Source organism: Spodoptera frugiperda, chromosome 19 (assembly GCF_023101765.2).
Source record: "Spodoptera frugiperda isolate SF20-4 chromosome 19, AGI-APGP_CSIRO_Sfru_2.0, whole genome shotgun sequence".
Lineage (NCBI taxonomy): Eukaryota > Metazoa > Arthropoda > Insecta > Lepidoptera > Noctuidae > Spodoptera > Spodoptera frugiperda.
Genome location: NC_064230.1, coordinates 1,580,084 through 1,600,032, shown reverse-complemented (window position 1 = coordinate 1,600,032; position 19,949 = coordinate 1,580,084). Strand labels below are relative to the sequence as shown.

Sequence of the window (19,949 nt, the reverse complement as noted above, 5' to 3'; positions counted from 1 at the left end):
AAACTAACTAGTAGAGCTTTTCTCCACTAATGTACGTGAGTAAACCGTGATTTTTAGTTAATTTACATTTATATATATAAAAATTGTATATAGTTGCTTTAGATATACTTAAGTTCTAAGTCGGTAAAAGTGCTATTCAGTTTTTTTTCCGTTTACAACACAGTAATTGTACGGATATTGGAATCTTGTCTATTTGTAGACAAATATATGTTTTGGTTTAACCATTATTGCAAATGGTGGAAATTGTGTATTTCAATTTGTTTTGGCCTTCTCTGCCTACCCCATTTGTGGAGGAAATGATTTGTTAAGCGTTTATGTATTATGAAATTTCGATTCTTGAAAATTACTTAACTATTATTAAATGATATTTGGTACGCATACGCAAGTCAGTCACCTTTGAGTTACATATAGGGTGACTGGTAATTAGTGAACGATATTTAAAGACGTGATTGTACTCATGATTACAAACAACTTTCCCGAAGAAACTGTTTTTGTATACTCATTAGTTTTATTTTTATAAAAACCTCAAAATTTCGCGCACGTGCTTTCACACTATCAGCTGTTAGCAGCGAGGCGTCCGCGTTATCGGAAGACTAGTAACTAGGTAGGTATTTTGGAACTTTACACGCGCGTGCTAATGTAATTTTATTGTGATAAAAATAAAACTAATGAGTATACAAAAATAGTTTCTTCGGGAAAGTTGTTTGTAATCATGAGTACAATCACGTGTTTAAATATCGTTCACTAATTACCAGTCACCCTATATGTTGAGAAGAAGATTCACGCCTAAGGGTAGGCAGAGAAAAGAAATTTGGAATAAATATATATACAATTGGTACGTACGTATGTATGTATGTAATGGTTCGAATGAAAGGAATTTTATTTTGTTATTTTTATATTATAATATGTGTTTTTATTATAAATATATAGTTTACGATACATATATGCAGTTTTGTTTTATTTCTATGTAATTGATCATATCAACAGCCTATAAGTGGCCACTGCTGACCAAAGCCCTCTTCTCGCATGAATAAGGTTTGAGCATTAATCACCGCGTTTGCTCAATGCGGGTTGGCATGTCAAGTCTCATGTAACTATAACCGCAGAAAACCGACATAAAAACAACGCATCAAAATCATCCAATGACTTCTCCCGCCTTGGGCGAGGTGAGAGGGAGTGACAGACTCTTACTGGACCACCCCGTTCCTACTTCTGCCCTTCGAGCCCTGGAGAGAATCCCTGGTAAACCTGTTAGGTAGTCCGCAGCTCCGGATCCCCTAGAATTAAAATGACTTAACTAAAAATTTCTATAACATTCGATTTTATCATAAACTGGCGTTATAAAATATACTCTACAACCAAAGAACTGATCCATAAATCTACTAAAAATTAATCGTCTATCAAAAGAGATACTAAAATGTATTCAACACTATAATTTTTTGAGACTTTCTGGCTCATTTCCCACAACTGCGACTGCAGTGCGGTGGCTGGGCAATTGGCTGCCGCGCAACGGGTAGCGGGTTTGATTCCCGTCACGGAGTAACTCTTTGTGTGATCCACAAATTGTTGTTTCGGGTTTGGCTATCATGTGTATGTGAACTTGTATGTTTGTAAACGCACTCACGACACAGGAGAAAATCCTAGTGTGGGGAAACGTTTTCTAGAATAAAACTTGCAGTTTTTGGATTCGGACACTTTCATTCTAAGGGAGCGAAACGTAGTCTAGGAGAGCAAGTGAATCCGCGCTGAAGTAGCTAGTATATAGAAATATAAGTGTTTATACCATAAATACAATAGAAGCAATAAAACATGAAATAATTTGGTATATTACAGAAATATTATTACAGTTGTGAATAGGCCAGCGATAAGGACATGGTATGAATTTTGTCTCGAAGACTTTTTTCCTAATATGTGAGTTTTTTTTATATGCTTATCTAGTACCATTTTTGAGTCGTCGCCGTACTACTACTGAGAAATTTTCGAAAAACCGAAGAAAGCCCAATAATAATTAGCCCGACCCGGGAATCGAACCCGAGACCCTTGTCAGTCAGAAAGGCAGTCACTTTTGCGCTATAATATCTCCTGCATAGTAGTCTGTCTAGTTAGACAGACTGGCAACTGTGATTAAAAAGCATCAGGAGATTTTAGGAGCTCAACGCCCGAACAGAACCAGACCCGTGCGTGCGGCGCGTCGCGTTCCGCGCGCGCCTCAAAGAGCCATCAGACCACCACAGATGGGGCCCAGTAGGGCTGATGCCTGATCCGGAGCTGCGGACTACCTAGCGGGTTTACCGGGGCTCCGGTTCGAAAAGTAGGAGTAGGAACGGGGAGGTTTTTAGTCAGTATGAGTCTGACACTCCCTCTCGCCTCGCCTAGGCGAGAGAAGTAATTAGATAATTTTCCCCCCTCAAAAACAAATTACCTTTTTTACGACGGGGGCTACCATCAAGAGACGCCTAGCTAGAGAGATAGTGGGATTTATACCTCAAAAAGCTACCCCGCAAGAGAAAGAGCTATATTGACTAAAAATTCCGGTTTAATTCCAAACTCCATGCTGCTACTGAGAAATTTTCGAAAAACCTAAATAACTAAGATAATCTGATCTTTATACCCATTTCCAGGTGTAACCATACCATTAATAGAGGCAGTCAGTGTGCGAATAGATGGCTTAATAGATCTAGGCCCAAACTGGACTTACGAATATCGTATCATGGAAAACGACGCTGCTAAACTCAAACACATCGCTAGAGCAGGAAACCAGGAATCTGTAGAAGAAGAGAAACCAGAAGATGATAGGATACAGAAAGACGAGGAACGCCTACGCCTGGTCGAAGAGAGGCTTCGGCAAGAGGCAGCTGAGTTACGCAAAGTTGAGAACAGATCACACAAGAAAAAAAAAGAAAGCACTCATACTAGTTCCGAAGTTAAAGAAGAGCCAAGTCCACTCAAAGTCCTAAAACATGACAATCCGAAATTATTAAAAAAACATACTAAAAAACAAAAGGATGATAAAGTAGAAGAAACTACGATAGAAATCATACCGTTGAAGGAATCAGAGGAAACTACAACTACTCCCCAACCGGATAAAGTCACTTTTAGCTCAGCAGAAAGCGATTCGCTTATGGACAGCTCAGATCTAACTACTGCAAAGAAAAACACAATGTTCGATATATACGATTTCACTTCTACACGTAAACCTAAAACTACTTATAAACACGATTCAGATGAATCGACAACGAAAAAGCATAAGAGTGCTAAAAAGGTTGAGATTGATGATTATATTTATTCAGAGGATAATAAAAAGGGGCATACGGATATGAAAGTTGAAAGATTACTTGATATTACATTTGAACCAGCTAGTATCAATCTACCTATAGCATTAATGACTATACCTACAATTGGGACGCAAGCGACACCAATAGCAATTACAACAATGAGAACAGCCGACATATATACTAATCCACACAAAGTAAAAGACGACGCGAATATAACAGAATTTACAAACGAAATCTTAAAACGTACGCTAAAAGTCTTTGATGAAGTTAAAGAGAAAACTAATCAATACCATTTGAAGAAACAAATTGATCATATAGCAAGGAGTTACGAAGAAAAGTATAACGAGTTTATCAACGAAACGAACTCACAGAAAATCAAAACTAGACTAGGCACACAGAAAGTTATACTAAACAGTATTGAAATGTCTAATCGCATTTTAAGGAGATTAGTTAATTTCATGATGGGTGATATGGATAGAAAAGGGCTTTTAAGAAACAATATGGCTTCAGCAAATATATTTGAGAAAGAATTGGAAAAGGAACAAGAAATTGAATTTGCAAACGCTTGCGATAGATTCGGTATATGTAGAACGGATGCTGGTTTTCCTGATTTCATTGCTAATGTAATTGCAACCTTACTTCGTTGTGATGATAAACGATTCAAACAAAGTATAGATGCTTTAACCGAAGTGGTCAAAGGCACAAACTACAATAAGGCTCTTGATTCAGACACTGAGCAGAGATTGAAGAATGGCATATCCAAATTGGAAATGCAACCAGTTTACATATTAAGACCAACATTTATGATAATAAAAAACATAATTTCGAATAAGAATAAGCCTTTAGTTGTGAATAATTTGAGCGCAAGTCGACGTGTGAACGCGACACTCGCGTTTTTGGAAATAATTGATGTCATGGATCAAAAACTGCCTAGAAATGAATTGAATGCTTTAGAGTGGGTTGATATAAAGAATAGTTTGTCTGAATTCGCTGATGGTAAAAGGGATGATGTTCAAGATATTTTGGAAGTCTTCATACGACATCTAAAGAAGTGTATAAAGGCATTGGATGAGTCGACGCGAAGTATTGTGTCGAAAAATATAAATGTAATGTTAGGTTACGAAATTAAATCTTAAAATAATGTTGTCATGTTGTTTTAATATGATGCTTAAGTGTGGGAGAGCCATGCTTCGGCACTGCTGGGCCGACTCGACCGGAGTGATACCACGGCCGAGCAGAAAACCGATGTGAAACAACGCTTACGTTGTGTGAGTGAGGTTACCGGAGGCCCAATTACCTACCCACCATCCTAATCTTTACAATCCCCGATTTCCCAATTTCCCTCAAATTAAAGGTTTACAACGCACTTGTAACGCCTCTGGTGTTTCTGGTGTCCATGGGCGGCGGCGATTGCTTACCATCAGGTAATCCAACGGCTCGTTTACCAGCTGAAAAAAACAAGAAGAAAGAACCGACTAAAGAGGAGATGTCATAACTGGATTTCCCTTTAACATAACGCGTGACACTTTACGGGGAGCGCGGGACGTTACAAACCGCGCCCCTCTCTATGTTCCATCTAGCGGTCCCATACTACAAAAACTATAAAATAATAATGACTGCATGGTGGGTGCGGTGACTGGGCAACAGGCTGCCGTATAACGTGTAGCGGGTTCGATTCCCGCACGGAGCAACTCTTTGTGTAATCCACAAATTGTTGTTTCTAGTCTGGGTGTCATGTGTATGTGAACTTGTATGTTTGTAAACGCACCCACGATACAGGAGAAAATCTTAGTTTGAGCAAGGGGCATCCCATTGCTACTTTTTCTTAGGTAGGTAAGAAATCCGGAGCTGCGGACTACCTAGCGGGTTTACCGGTGCTCCGGCTCGACAAGCAGGAGTAGCAACGGGGTGGTTTTTAGTCAGTAAGAGTCTGACACTTCCTCTCGCCTCACCAATGCGGGAGAAGTCATTGGATGATTTTCCCTCCTTAAAAAAAATGTGCATGTGAACTTGTATGTTTTGTTAACGCACCCACGACACAGGAGAAAATCTTAGTGTGTGGCAAGGAGCACTCAGTTGTTACTTTTTCTTAGGTAGAAAAATTTAATTGAACTATTTATTCCTATCTAAATTGGGCCACCAATCAATTTGAGAAAACAATAAAAGAATAACGATCTGACTAAGCCATTGTTTAATTATTGGTCGTATAAAAACTAAGAGAGCGGGTCTTATCGGAAGGTTCCTCCGATATTTTTTTTATAGGAACGATGTGGGGTGCTTATGTAGTCGTTTTAGTTTTGCAATTTGTAAATTTAGGACAATGTGGTTATCCCCCGGTAAGTGACATTAGATTCTATAATGTTTGAAAAACATAATAACTTAAAAATCCTCATACATTTTATCTCATACATACCAGAAATTTATCTCTCAGAAATTCATTGGTTTTTAATCCACCACACTATAGTACCAACAACTACAACATAAGTGTGGGAGCGTCATGCTTCGGCACTGCTCGGCCGGCTCAACCGGAGTCATACCACGGCCTCACAGAAAACTGACGTGAAACAACGCTTGCGTTGTTTCGTTATGTGAGTGAGGTTACCGGAGACTCAATTTCGCCCTTTACAAACTTCTCAATCCCCGATTCCCCAACAATCCTCAAATTCCTGACCCTCCAAAAGGCCGGTGACGCACTTGTAACGCCTCTGATATATGAAGTGTCCATCAGGTGATCCCTCTGCTCGTTTACCGGCTTATACCATTAAATAGTAATTTATTAAATCTTATTTATAGATCGGTGATGAAGTGCAGGCAGGAAGCGTGCTTCTTCCGGCTTCCAGAAGAGGTCGTTACTTGGCTAATATCGTCAGAAGACAGGCTGTTGTAAGTATGGATTTAATGCAGAGACCTTAGTATGAGTTAATTTTACGTTTAACGAGAACGAAACGAGAACGCGTACGACGCTCTGATTGGTTGGTTCATTGGATCTGGCCAATCAGAGCGCCGTACACGGAAAAAGCGCGATATTTTTAATTTATTACGTAATATTTCAGGATGGCACGGGGATAAAATTCAATAAAGATGCTGATCGGGTAAGTAATTTCTGCTCCTACGCATTTTTTTGCAGACGAACTTTTTGGTTATTTTCTTTCTCCTTAATTCTTCAGATTTATTTAATTCCCCCAGACATTGGATTTCAGTGTTCCGGTGTTTGCATGGTTGTATCTACTGTAGATCCTGGTGCATAAGAGTTGTATGGGAGGGAGTGGCGAACGTGTTTCATTAAAAAAAAAAAAAATATTTAATATTGATGGAGGAAAATCATCCATTGACTTTTCCGGCTCATGCTTAAATCAGAGTTGTGATTTACGGATCTACCTAGTAGGTTTATTTGCGCTCCGACTCGAAAAGCGGGAGTAGAAACGGGGTAGTTTTTAATCAGTGAAAAACTGACAATATCTCTTTCGCTTCACCTAAGACGGAAAAAGACATTGGATGATTTATCCCTCCCCAAAAAAAGGCCACGACGATGCCGATGTGGTACGGAATCCTATAAAATAATCTATTTGCAGATGAACGCTGAAGCGAAGAAGAAAGTGGACGTGCTATCTGAGGAGTTGCTCCCGTACATCATTGCGGAGCAGGAGAGACGGACCACGCTGTACAAGCGAGTGATGACGGCCATACAGAATGGGGAGAAGGGAGTCACCATCGCTGAGATCAGGAGCAAACCGCCTGCGATTATCAGAAAAGGTATATACTGTGATTTTATTGTAACTTTCGTGAGACATACTAAATTAATTACTATGTTATCGGCTTACTCACGTAACTGTTTGACGAGGAACTCGACTAGTTTCAAGCCATGCTACAGGCTTATATTCATGAGCAGCATTCCGCAACACACGACGCGGCGATTGTCGCGCTGCTACTGTGCTACTGTAATGAATTGTCTATAGGGTGACTGGTAATTAGTGAACGATATTTAAACACGTGATTGTACTCATGATTACAAACAACTTTCCCGAAGAAACTTTTATTTCGCGCGCGCTTGCTTTCCCATGATCAGCTGTTAGCAGCGAGGCGCCCGCGCCCGCGTTATAGAAAGACTAGTAGGTATTTTGGAACTTTAAGTGCGCGTGCTAATGATATTTTGTTGTTTTGTTATTGTGATAAAAGTAAAAGTAATGATTAAACGAATTAATTTTTGCTATCTTTCCTGAGAAATACACCCCGGGTCTTTTCAAGGTCAGAGTGAATAGGTACTTTCTAAGTCTGTGTGCTCCATCCTCGGCCACATCTTCGCTTCGCCGTCCTGGCAGTAAGCGGGTTGGTGGCCAAACGCAGACTTATTAACGTTAAAAAAACCTTTTTATTAATGAATTTTTTTTATTCGACAAAAACTAATGCTTGACTACAATCCCACCTGATGGTAAGTAGTGATGTAATCGTTGATGGTGAGGCGCACTAGTTTCTTAAGAGCCTATTCACTCTAGACTTGAAGACACCCACATTGTAATCCGATGGAAATAAAAATTGGTGTCCTTTCACAGGCCTGATGTACCGTTGCCCAGAGAACCGGCTTCCAAAAGAGCCTGACGGTTCTGGAGTGATCATGTGTGAAGACAATATAGAGCCCTCACCCATCATGTTCGAGTCCTGCTTGTCTGCGGAGGATAAAGAACTCTTTGTGGCTAATAATAAATACTTCTTTTGCAATCGTAAGTGCCTTTTCTATATTGTATTTTGTATGGTATAAGCCGGTAAACGAGCAGACGTATCACCTGGGGCCTTAGTCTGCTATTACAATTGTGTCAGAATGGTCGATCACTGAGCAGTGCGAGAGAGACGGAGCTATACAACCTACATAGCTCCGTCCCTCTTGCATTGAACAGTGCGAGAGGGACGGAGCTATACCACCTACATAGCTCCGTCCCTCTTGCATTGAACAGTGCGAGAGGGACGGAGTTATACCACCTACATAGCTCCGTCCCTCTTGCACTGATCAGTGATCGACCATTCTGACACAATTGTAATAGCAGACTAAGGCCCCTGATGGTAAGCAATCGCCGTTAATTTTCTTCTCTTCTCCTCTAATAATATCTTCTGATTTATTTCGTTGCGGGATCCAAGACAGTCATTCATGTCCCTGAGACGTTGGACTTCAGTGTTCCGGTGTTTGCATGGTTGTATCTACTGTAGATCCTGGTGCACAGGAGTTGCAGCGGTATGGTTGTGGTGGGCTTCTCCCATTTAAAAACAAAAAGCAATCGCCGCCTATGCACATCCGAAACACTAGAGGCGTTACAAGCCTAGTCAAGTGCCAAGCCGAACCAAGAGTGCGTTGCCAGCCTTTTGGGGGTTAGGAAATTTAAGGTTTGTTGGGAATCGGGGATTGGGCAGATTGGGAAGAATGATTATTGGGTGTCCGGTAACCGCACTCATACAACGAAACACAACGCAAGCGTTGTTACACGTCGGTTTTCTGCTCGGCTTTGGTATCACTCCGGTCGGGCCGGCCCATCCGTGGCAAAGCAAGGCTCTCCCACACTTATTATTACGAATTAATAAACTACTTCAAATTGTCAGGCCACAAAGTGGAGGGTCCGGATCTACCAAGGAACGGCAGCACGGTGATCGGCTGCGCTCCATGCGAGAGGACGCCCCTCAACTACACCAGTCGGCACTGTGCCCTGGAGGACACTGATGACGTCGTGGTACACTACCGATACTACCCTGATAGAGTGAGTGGCCATTTCTAAGCTGTTTTATTAACTGCATCATTGGGCGAGGCTGGGCTCCCTTGCCCAGCCTCGGGTTAGATTTTTTGCAGTAGTAGCACGTAGTCTGGAATTGTGTCCAATATATGGCATAGTCTCACCCCCTATTACATGGGACTTATAATAATCAGTAATGGTGGTTCCTGCCTTGAGCTAGAAGCTTGGCAATCCGCTAAGTTGTCCGCGGTTCAGTGTCGAGTATCAACTAGAGATGAAACGTATACCTTTTTTTTTTTGAGGGGGAAATTATCCAATGACTTCTCTCGCCTCGGGAGGGAGTGTCAGACTCTTACTGACTAAAAACCACCCCGTTCCTACTCGTGCTTTTCGAGCCGGAACCCCGGTAAACCCGCTAGATAGTCCGCAGCTTCTATGAAACGGATATTAACCTAATTGAATTTCGGTTGTTATTTCACGTCGGTTTTCTGCTCAGCCGTGGTGTCCCGTCGACTCGCACAGCAGTGCCGAAGCATGACTCTCCCATACTTAACTACCATGTAATTATCACCCTTTTTACCTCCCAGACGTATAAGTTCGTGTCAGAACTGGACCCTGACCGGGAGGTGTGTGACCACTGGAACCCGTGCCAGATCGGGTACATCTTCAGTCTACCAGGACCCGACCAGGCCACGTCAGCCAGCGAATTGTTTCGTTAGTATCCTACTTATATTATAAATGCGAAAGTTTGTATTTTTGTTACTCATTCACGCTAAAACGGCTAAATGTTGATACGGCAAAAATGTACGCAACATGTTTTTTTTGTTATAGTATAAAAATTGGTTTAGGGAACAGAGAGCCTATAGCAGTCCACTGCTGGACATAGGCCTCCCCAATTGTTCGCCACTTTGCTCTATCACTAGCGACTCGCATCCAGCTCCTGCCAGCCATCCTGCGCAGATCGTCACTCCACCTCGCCTGGGGGCGTCCTACACTACGTTTACCGAGACGCGGTCTCCACTCCAGGACTCGCTTACCCCAACGGTTGTCGGTCCTGCGGCTAATATGGCCGGCCCACTGCCACTTCAGCTTTATTCGCTGATCCGGTGGGCTATGTCGATCACCTTGGTTCTCTGCCGAATCACTTCGTTTCGAATGCGATTTCGGAGAGAGACACCGAGCATAGCCCTTTCCATAGCCCGCTGAGCGACTTTGAGTTTGTGGACCAGTCTAGCCGTAAGTGTCCACGTTTCGGCACCGTATGTCATTACGGGTAGGACGCACTGGTTAAAGACTTTCGTCTTTAGGCACTGTGGGATTGACGATGAGAAGACTCGACGGAGTTTTCCGAAAGCTGCCCAACCCAACTGAATTCTCCTATTCACCTCATCCTCAAAGTTGTTTCTACCTAACTGCAACGTTTGCCCGAGGTAGACATATTTCTGAACAACTTCGAGGACGGCTCCGTGAGTCGCAATCGGTTCCGGTAGAACATGTTCATTGAACATGACCTTGGTTTTGTCCAAGTTCATCCGTAGGCCGATGCGTGCAGAGGAGTCAGCCAGGTCGTTCAGCATCCCTTGTAGGTCCTGCAGCGTTTCTGCCATTATGACGATATCATCTGCGAATCGCAAGTGAGAGATGTGTTCGCCATTGATATTGATGCCACGTCCTTTCCAGTGCAGCGACTTGAACATATCCTCCATTGCATTAGTGAACAGTTTCGGGGATATGACGTCCCCTTGTCTCACTCCTCGATGCAATGGTATGAGACGTGTTTGCTGATTCTGTACTTGGACGGACATAGTGGCGGCTTCGTAAAGACATCTCATCACTTGGATGTATCGCCAATCAACCTGGCATCGCTGCAAGGACTCCAGGACAGACCAGATTTCTATCGAGTCAAAGGCCTTCTCATAGTCCACAAATGCTAGGCACAGGGGCTGATTATACTCTTCGGTTTTCTGTATAATCTGCCGCACTGTGTGGATGTGGTCTATGGTGCCGTATCCGCTCCGAAATCCAGCCTGTTCCGGTGGTTGGAATTCGTCGAGTCTTCGCGCAAGACGGTTCGTGATCACTCTTGAGAACAGCTTATAGACGTGGCTTAGAAGCGAAATGGGTCGATAGTTCTTCAGAAGGCTTTTGTCCCCTTTCTTGAAGAACAAGACGACCACACTTCTGCTCCACGCCTCTGGAGTTCTCCCTTCAAATAGGACAGCGTTAAAAAGCTTTTGGAGCTCCCTCAGTACGGGTTTGCCTCCAGCCTTTAGCAACTCTGTGGTAACGCCGTCCTCTCCAGGGGCTTTTCCATTTTTAAGCTGCCCAAGAGCAATCTCGACTTCGCCAATGCTGACTTCTGGCAGGTCTTCAGTGAAATGGCGCGTTAATGTAGCTCTAGAGTCCTCATTTTCGGGATCAGGGCGAGATGCATGCGAAGCGTATAACCGGCTATAGAAGTCCTCTATTTCCGAAAGAACCGCCGGCTTAGAGGCAACAACTTCTCCAGTTGCTGTGGTCAGTTTCGTCAGGTGGCTTCTGCCGAGAGATTGTACGAACACCTTAGACCCCCGATTCTGCTCGATGGCTTTTTCAATAGAAGCGGTATTAGAGCACCGGAGGTCGTGCCGCACGCGTTTGTTGATCTCCCGGTTCAGTGCTCGTTTTCCTGACGAAGTGACGGGTGGGTTTTCACGTCGTTTCCTCATCAGCCCCAGGGTCTCCTCGGAAAGTTTAGACTTCCTGCCCTTACGTCGCATGTTACAGAATCTCGTACCTTCGTCCCTGAGGACTCGAACTACATTTTCTAGGTTCTGGTTAACGTCCGTTGTGGTTTCCAAGGCAGCAAATCGGTTTTCCAGATTAAGCTGGAACGTTTCAGATCCAGTGATGGTTTGGAGCATAGTAGGTCGGAGCCTGGACTTCATCAAACGGACACGTTCGGCTTTAAAGTCGATATTCAGAGTGCCTCGGACAAGTCTGTGATCACTGCCGGTGTTAAACCTGTTGATCACGGAGACATCTCTGAATATGTATCGCCTGTCCGCTATGATGAAGTCGATCTCATTTTTTGTCATAGTGTCGGGGCTCCGCCAGGTCCACTTCCTTTGGGGCTGCTTTTTGAAAAACGAGTTCATCAAGAACAGCCCCTCTCGTTCGAGGAAGTTGACCAGCATCCGCCCCCTATGGTTTCTGACTCCAAAACCATGGGATCCTACTACCGATTCACTGAAATTCTGTAATCCCACTTTAGCGTTAAAGTCTCCCATGACAACATTGTAGTGGGTCTTAGTAGTGAAGCTGGAGGGCCGTCGATATGTCGTCGAACATTTCCTCCACCTCATCATCTGAATGTGCCGAGGTCGGTACGTACAAATACACCACCTTCGATATCAAAAAAAGTAAAAAAAATATTAAAATAGCCATAATTTTTCAGGGAGAGGATTCGACCAGAAACCTTCGACCCCCTTGGGACTTGTTGGTCGAAGTACATAAGGTAGCCGGACTCTAGGGTTACGGTGTCCTCCCCTCTCTTCGGACTTCGCTTAACCCCAGAACGTGCCACCTAATCTTCCCAAGCTCCACCTCCAGTTGCGCCAGATGCGAGTCAAGCCGTAGTGTGCGTCCGTTGTACGTCGCCAGGGTCAATTTGTTTTGGTGGCCTCCCATAACCCGGGATTCTTCGCACCCCTGCCCCGCCGCTACCATGACCGCCACCGTGGCCAGGCCTAGCGGGGCCGCCGGGAACTAGGGGCCGCGGCCTTGTTCTTTTAAACATTGGAGGAGTTGCCCGTAATCGCCACGCTGGGCAGGCGGGTTGGCGATCGCAGGGCGTAAACTTCTCGCACCAGTGATGCTGCTGCCCGTCACTGGCCTGTAATTTAGTTTACGCCTTAATAGTGATGGTTATCCCGCCATCAGTCGGTCGCCAGAGCCTCGTTCGCTAATCGGCAGGATGCACCACGGGCAGGTGAGGTTGGCATTTGGGCAAAATGGTGGTAGTTCACCCCTTACGACCCCCGGATTTTCCCATCTGATGCTATAACTGCAGCACGCACGAACTGAATTCCACGGTTTTGCATTCGTTGGAAAGGTCTCGCTCCGTGCGGTTTATATGGTACCAAAGAAAATTCAAGAAAACAGGGAATATCATTTTTCACATAGGTACAGTGCCTTCACTGATAGTAAAACAAGCGAAGCTTCAGTTGGCGAAACGGACGCCGAGTTTGCTAGCAATAGTATATGCCGTAGCATATAATAGTATTAATGAGATTGCTACAACTGTTAAATATTTGTTTTTCCTATTTTTCAGAGGATTACGGTAAGCTTTCATCATTTTTCAGTTTTCATGGATTTTATGATATTTAATTTCTATACAGTATGGAGATCACTCATATCACTTGTTTTGTATACAACTACCTTAATGTTTCAACGAAAACAGATACGCCCATGGACAATAAACACTAAATTTACAAGTGCGTTGCCAGCATTTTGGGGGTTAGGAATTTAAATTGTTGGGAAATCAGTGTTGGAAGATTGGGAAGAGGGGGATTGGGCTTCCGGTTCACTCACACAACGAAACACAACGCCAGCATTGTTTCAGGGTTTTCTGTGAGGCTGTGGTATCACTGGAACGGCCCATTCGTGCCGAAGCTTAGCTTTCCCACACTTAATATTTGTTATTCTTTTCGCTTATTTTTAGCCAAGATGATAACAAATATGGTATTTACATTAAGTCACAAATGTGTTTTTTTCCATAAGGAAAAAATAAACCATTGTTTCAATAGTTCACTTTTCTTTTATTTTTTATAATGATCGGACATATTTTTCTAATTTTAGAGGAAGGCAAGTTAAACGTGGATTTGTAACATAAATTTATAGAGGGTGATTATAATTCGACGTATTCCTCTCGGGAGGTGATAATCTGATAATACAACTAATATGACTGCCTAGTTGGTCGAGTGGTCGCAAGTGCGACTACCGGACAAGAGGTCTCAGGTTCGATTCCCGGGTCGGGCTAAGTATTACTGGGGTGTTTTCGGTTTTTCGAAAATTCGTCAGTAGTAACACGGAGTCTGGAATTGTGTTCAGTATATGGCAATAGGCTCACCTCCTGTTACATGGGACTTATAACACAAATGGTGAAAAGTGGGTGTACATTGGCATTATGTACCATAATGTACACCTCTGCCTACCCCTTCGGGGGTAAAAACCGTGACGTTGCTTACAACTAATATCTTACAAAATAATTTAAACAATCTTCACATTAATTTCAGATTCGGACGAAAGTAATTCATTTGATCATTTATTTTTTATAAGATTGTGGTTTAGCCTCTCGTTTGCCAGTGTATGAAACATAATAGAAGACACATTGTGCGAAGATCTGCGTTTCAGCATAACAAGGGTTAAGGGTATCTATGTCTTATCACCTGATGGTAAGCAATCGACCGCCCATGGATATCTGCAACGCTAGATAAGTTAGGAGTGCGTTGCTGGCGGATTGGTGAGGAATTGGGCCTCGGGCTATCCTCACTTATTGAAACAACGCTTCAGTTGTTTCACGCCGGTGTACTGAGAAGGTGTATTAATATATAGGGTGACTGGTAATTAGTGAACGATATTTAAACACGTGATTGTACTCATGATTACAAACAACTTTCCCGAAGAAACTGTTTTTGTATACTCATTCGTTTTATTTTTATCACAATAACAAAACAACAAAATTTCGCGCGCGTGCTTTCGCATGATTAGCTGTTAGCAGCGAGTCGCCCGCGTTATCGGAAGACTAGTAACTAGGTAGGTATTTTGGAACTTTATTTTGTTATTGTGATAAAAATAAAACTAATGAGTATACAAAACAAGTTTCTACACACTCGAATAAAACAACCAGAATTTTGTAAAGAATGTGTTTAATTTATTTTCCTTTTAACAATTTCAATAGGCATTCAACGTGAGTATAATATAAAAGGATAGAGAATAGAGTATAATATAAAAGAAGAAAAGAGAAATACTGTATAATAAGGAGAGACTGCCTCGTTGGTCGAGTGGTCGCAAGTGCGACTGCCGGACAAGGGGTCTCTTGATTCCGGGTCGGGCAAAGAATTCACTGATACTATGTAGCTGTTCGAGGAAAATGCGCAGCTCGAGTATGCGGTGTATCGATAATACGGAAGCCATCTATAGCACGCATCCATAGCATACATCTTTCCATATAAAAAATATAGCTTAGCTGAGTCTCTTACTACCAGTGCTAAGCTATGTGTACCAATGAATATGATTGGTAGAAGCCAAACGCATCCACAGCAACGTAGCATAGCACATCTCTGGTGGAAAAGCATCGTTAAAGTCGTATGTCCCTTGGATGTGGAAACGGGTGTCTACAGAAGTCCTCAATTTTGACAGTAGACATGTGTCCTACTAGTCAAATCAATACTATTTTCGAAACGTCAACTATATTTTCTATGAATGTTGTATGAAATACTCTATTATGACGTCAAATAGCAGATTTATTTCTAGAAATTTAGCGAAAATTATTAAGTAGTTCATCAAATTTATGAATGAGAGTGTCCGATTATTTTTGAATATATTGAAAGTTTGAAAAGTAATGTATTGAAAAGTTGTTATAAATTTTTGACCCAGTCATCATGCCTAAAATTGTTAGATTGAAAATCAGGAATTTTTTAACAGGTATGAAAATGGTTATTTTTAATGGCTCTTGTTAGATTATGTTATAGTAAAAAACAGGGAAATTCAAAACAGATGTCGCCGGGTTTGCTAGTAAATTCTAAAAATCAAAATTACACTGCCTCGTTGGTCGAGTGGTCGCAAGTGTGACTGCTGGACAAGAGGTCTCGGGTTTGATTCCCGTGTCGGGCAAAGTATTACTGAGCTTTTTCGATGTTTCGAAAATTTCTCCGTAGTAGCAATTTCTGTAATTGTGTCCAGTGTATGGCAATAGGCTCACCCCCTATTACATGGGACTTATAACAAAAGTGAGTCTACATTGTACAGTGGCATTACGTGCCTACCCCTTCGGGGATAAAAGGCGTGAGTCCGCATATTATACATATAGTTTTAACTGTAAATATATAGTTTATTAATAATGAAATACTTTTATAAATAATATTCTCTCTTTTTTCCTTTTTTGCGTAAAACAGAAATTATCCCACGTAAGTATAATTTTATTATTCATAACAGTTAACTTTTTTTTTACATTTAATGGGCCGAATGAAAAATGAATGAATTGTTGTTTCGGGTCTGGGTGTATGTGAACTTGTATGTTTGTAAACGCACCCACGACACAGGAAAAAATTTTAGTGTTGTAGTTGTAGTTGTTATAGTAGCAGTGTTTGTTCAAAATTTTGTGTTTAATTTATTTTATTACATATTTCAGCTGTGCCCGGTAAGTTTTTTATCCGAACTAACTATAAGTTTGAAATCGCCAACCCGCATTGAGCAAGCGTGGTGATTAATGCTCAAACCTTCTCCGTGTGAGAAGAGACCTTTGCTTTGAGAGAAATGGGCACTAACACCTTGTTCACACTACGCTAGCGTTTTAGTTGAGTAGCGAGTATTTAGTATCTCTCTCTCGCTTTAATTTTGGGACAGGAGTGAGAGAGAGCTACTATACAATGTGATAGCGGTGGGACTTCTAACCCGTTAAGGCTGAGTACTACATCTAATTTTATCGACAATAAAAATAATATGGGGGTTGAACCCCTAATTGAAATATTGAAAAATTGTGATTTTTTCGGTAAAAATAATTCACAAATGATTTTTTTTCTCACCAAAACATTATCAAACATATGAAAAAAGTAATGAATTAGTTAGCCAAGGTTATTAGCTACCGTTTGTCGTTTTTTTTTTGTTTCTACGACGCATACAACCTTTGATATCAAAAAAAGTAAAAAAAATATTAAAATAGCCATAATTTTTAGGGGGTGGGGATTCGACCCCTTCGACCCCCGACTCAGCCTTAACGGGTTAGAAGTCTCGCCCCTATCACATTGTATACATATGGCGACACATGACAAGTGATAGATGACAGAAGTCGCACATAGACGATCGACGAGCAAATCAACGGATGACGTCATAAATATCCTACATCGCACATGTGAAGTTTACATGCGAATAAACATGGATAGAAAATCCCAACGAACAACAGTTGGGCAGAAAGCCCGCCAGGCACGATCACCTCGCCTGGTCGGAGGATACTGCTTTACTTAGGGAACTTTACTCTCTGTTCATTAATCTACTAGCGGATAATAGGAAAATAAAAATACTAGCGTATTGTGAACCAGGCATTTTAGATTAATTTTTTAGTCTTATTTTTTTATTACGGCTTTTTTCCTTATAGAAAAATTACTGTTTGAATTGTTTGTTGTCCTAAATAAAAATAAAATCTATACTTAATATTATAAAGCTGAAGAGTTTGTTTGTTTGTTTGAACGCGCTAATCTCCGGAACTACTGGTCCGAATTAAATAATTCTTTTTGTTTTGAATAGTGCATTTATCGAGGAAGGCTATAGGCTATAAAACATCACGCTATGACCAATAGGAGCTAAGCAGAGCGGGTGAAACCGCGCGGAAGTAGCTAGTGTTAAATAAACTAACGCTTTTATTCACAACCGTGGCAATTGGCGTTCCATTGTCTCTGCCTACCCCCATGGGAGACAGGCGTGAGGTTATGTATGTATGTATGTATGCTTTTATTCACAGAGGACAATAAGAACGAGACAGCGTTCACCTCTCAGTCGTACACGACCAGTACGTCGCGTGTCGCCATACCGCCCGGCCACGAGTTCCACGGCATCGGGAAATATACTACCAGTTTAGCAGTTAGTATCTTGGCATTTTATGTATAAAGACAATTGCTTGTCTTAGGGCGTGTTAACATCTCCACGACACGACGTCGTCAACGTGGAACGGTGCCGTAACGTGACACGTTATGTTGACGTAACGTGCAAATTTACGTTAACGTAACGTAAATAAAAAATAACGTCACGGTGCAGCAACGTTACTCGTCGCCGTGGCATGTAAAATTCTGGTACATTGTACACTGACGTACATCAGTGTTTTTATTAAATACATTTTTATTTTCAATATTTTTACTATTTTTTTTATTTACAAATCACAACTAATCGCTAAGACATTGAAACATAAAGTGAGCAAGCGCATCGAGCTATGTTGGCTTACGAGTTACAACGACGTGACGCGCCGTCCCACGGCGACGTTGTCGTACCGTGCACTAGAACGACGCGGCAACGTGACGTCACTTTACCGCACCGTTCCACGTTGAGGACGCTGGGACGTGCAGATGTGGACACGCCCTTATACCTGCCGCGTTTCGCCATCGACCTACACGACAGCACTTCCATCCCCATAATATAGATGTGCGGCGACTCATGACAAGTGACAGATGACAGAAGTCGTACATAGACTATCGACGAGCAAACCAACGGATGACGTCATAAATATTAAATCGCATATGTGAAGTTTACATGCGAATAAACATGGATAAAAAATCCCAACGAACAACCGTTGGGCAGGAAACCCGCCAGACACGATCACCTCTCCTGGTAGGAAGATCCTCCTTTTCTTAGGGAACTTTACTCTCTGTTCCATAAAGTATAATACATACATAATATATCACCATTGCACCCATGTGAAGCTGGGGCGGGTCGCTAGTAAATAAATATAATATTATATAATATCTTTCTCATTTCAGGAGCGAATATCGGAATTAGACAAGGTGAGTCTCATTCTGTCTCCTGCATTAAATTCACCGAGGGAAGTGAAAACTATCGTTTTCTTTTTCTTCTCCTCTAATAATATCTTCTGATTTGTTTCGTTGCGGGATCCAAGACAGTCATTTATGTCCCTGGGACGCGCCGGACTTCAGTGTTCCGGTGTTTGCATGGTTGTATCTACTGTAGATCTTGGTGCATAGGAGTTGCAGCGGTATGGGAGGTTGTGGCGGGCTTGCCCCATAAAATAATAATAATATCTCCTGATTTACTGCATTGCGGGATCCAAGACAGTCATTCATGTCCCTGGGACGTTGGACTTCAGTGTTCCGGTGTTTTCATGGTTGTATCTACTGTAGATCCTGGTGCACAGGAGTTGCAGCGGTATGGAAGGTTGTGGCGGGCTTGTCCCATAAAATACTAATAATATCTTCTGATTTATTTCGTTGCGGGATCCAAGACAGTCATTCATGTCCCTGTGACGTTGGACTTCAGTGTTCCGGTGTTTACATGATTGTATCTACTGTAGATCCTGGTGCACAGGAGTTGCAGCGGTATGGGAGAGGTTGTGGCGGGCTTGTCCCATCAAATAATAATAATATTTCCTGATTTATTTCGTTGCGGGATTCAAGACAGTTATTCGACTTCAGTGTTCCAGTGTTTTCATGGTTGTATCTACTGTAGATCCTGGTTTATAGGAGTTGCAGCGGTATGGGAGATTGTGGCGATTTTGTTTGGAAAACAATTGCTAAGGTCTGGGTTAAGTAACCATTAAATGACTTTGAGTACGGCAGATACTTGATTGTTTTAAACGATAAATTATTCTGTTTTTTAATAACTTATGAATACTTTCATAGCCAAATAAGGTAAACACGCATTTATTATTTAAAAAAAAAAAGCAACGGGTCGCCTTTTATCCCCGAAGGGGTAGGCAGAGATGCACATTATGACACGTAATGCCATTGTACAATATACACTTTTCACAATTTATGTTATAAGTCCCATGTAATAGGGGGTGAGCCTATTGCCATATACTGGGCACATTTCCAGACTCCGTGCTACTACTGAGAAATTTTTGAAAAACCGAAAAAAGCCCAGCAACCTCTCAGCCAACGAGGCAGTCAATCAGCCTTAAATAGTTTCGGCACTGCTGGGCCGGCTCGACCGGAGTGATACCACGGCCGAGCAGAAAACCGACGTGAAACAACGCTTG

General features: G+C 42.1%; 2 protein-coding genes across 2 annotated transcripts; both read left to right on the top strand.

The window, feature by feature from the left end:
* Nucleotides 1-1,782: 1,782 nt before the first annotated feature.
* On the top strand, nucleotides 1,783-4,422 carry LOC118280893 (uncharacterized). The gene is made up of 2 exons (XM_050700500.1): nucleotides 1,783-1,911; nucleotides 2,622-4,422. The coding sequence occupies exons 1-2, from the start codon at nucleotides 1,878-1,880 to the stop codon at nucleotides 4,409-4,411; spliced, it is 1,824 nt and encodes a 607-aa protein (XP_050556457.1). The 5' UTR covers nucleotides 1,783-1,877; the 3' UTR covers nucleotides 4,412-4,422.
* Nucleotides 4,423-5,460: 1,038 nt separating this feature from the next.
* LOC118280894 (uncharacterized) lies at nucleotides 5,461-19,554 on the top strand. Its single transcript, XM_050700622.1, has 11 exons — nucleotides 5,461-5,611; nucleotides 6,069-6,158; nucleotides 6,329-6,367; nucleotides 6,848-7,028; nucleotides 7,826-7,993; nucleotides 8,862-9,016; nucleotides 9,577-9,703; nucleotides 13,302-13,310; nucleotides 17,709-17,827; nucleotides 18,718-18,741; nucleotides 19,531-19,554. Exons 1-11 carry the CDS (start codon nucleotides 5,543-5,545, stop codon nucleotides 19,552-19,554), a joined length of 1,005 nt encoding a protein of 334 aa, XP_050556579.1. The 5' UTR covers nucleotides 5,461-5,542.
* Nucleotides 19,555-19,949: the final 395 nt, after the last annotated feature.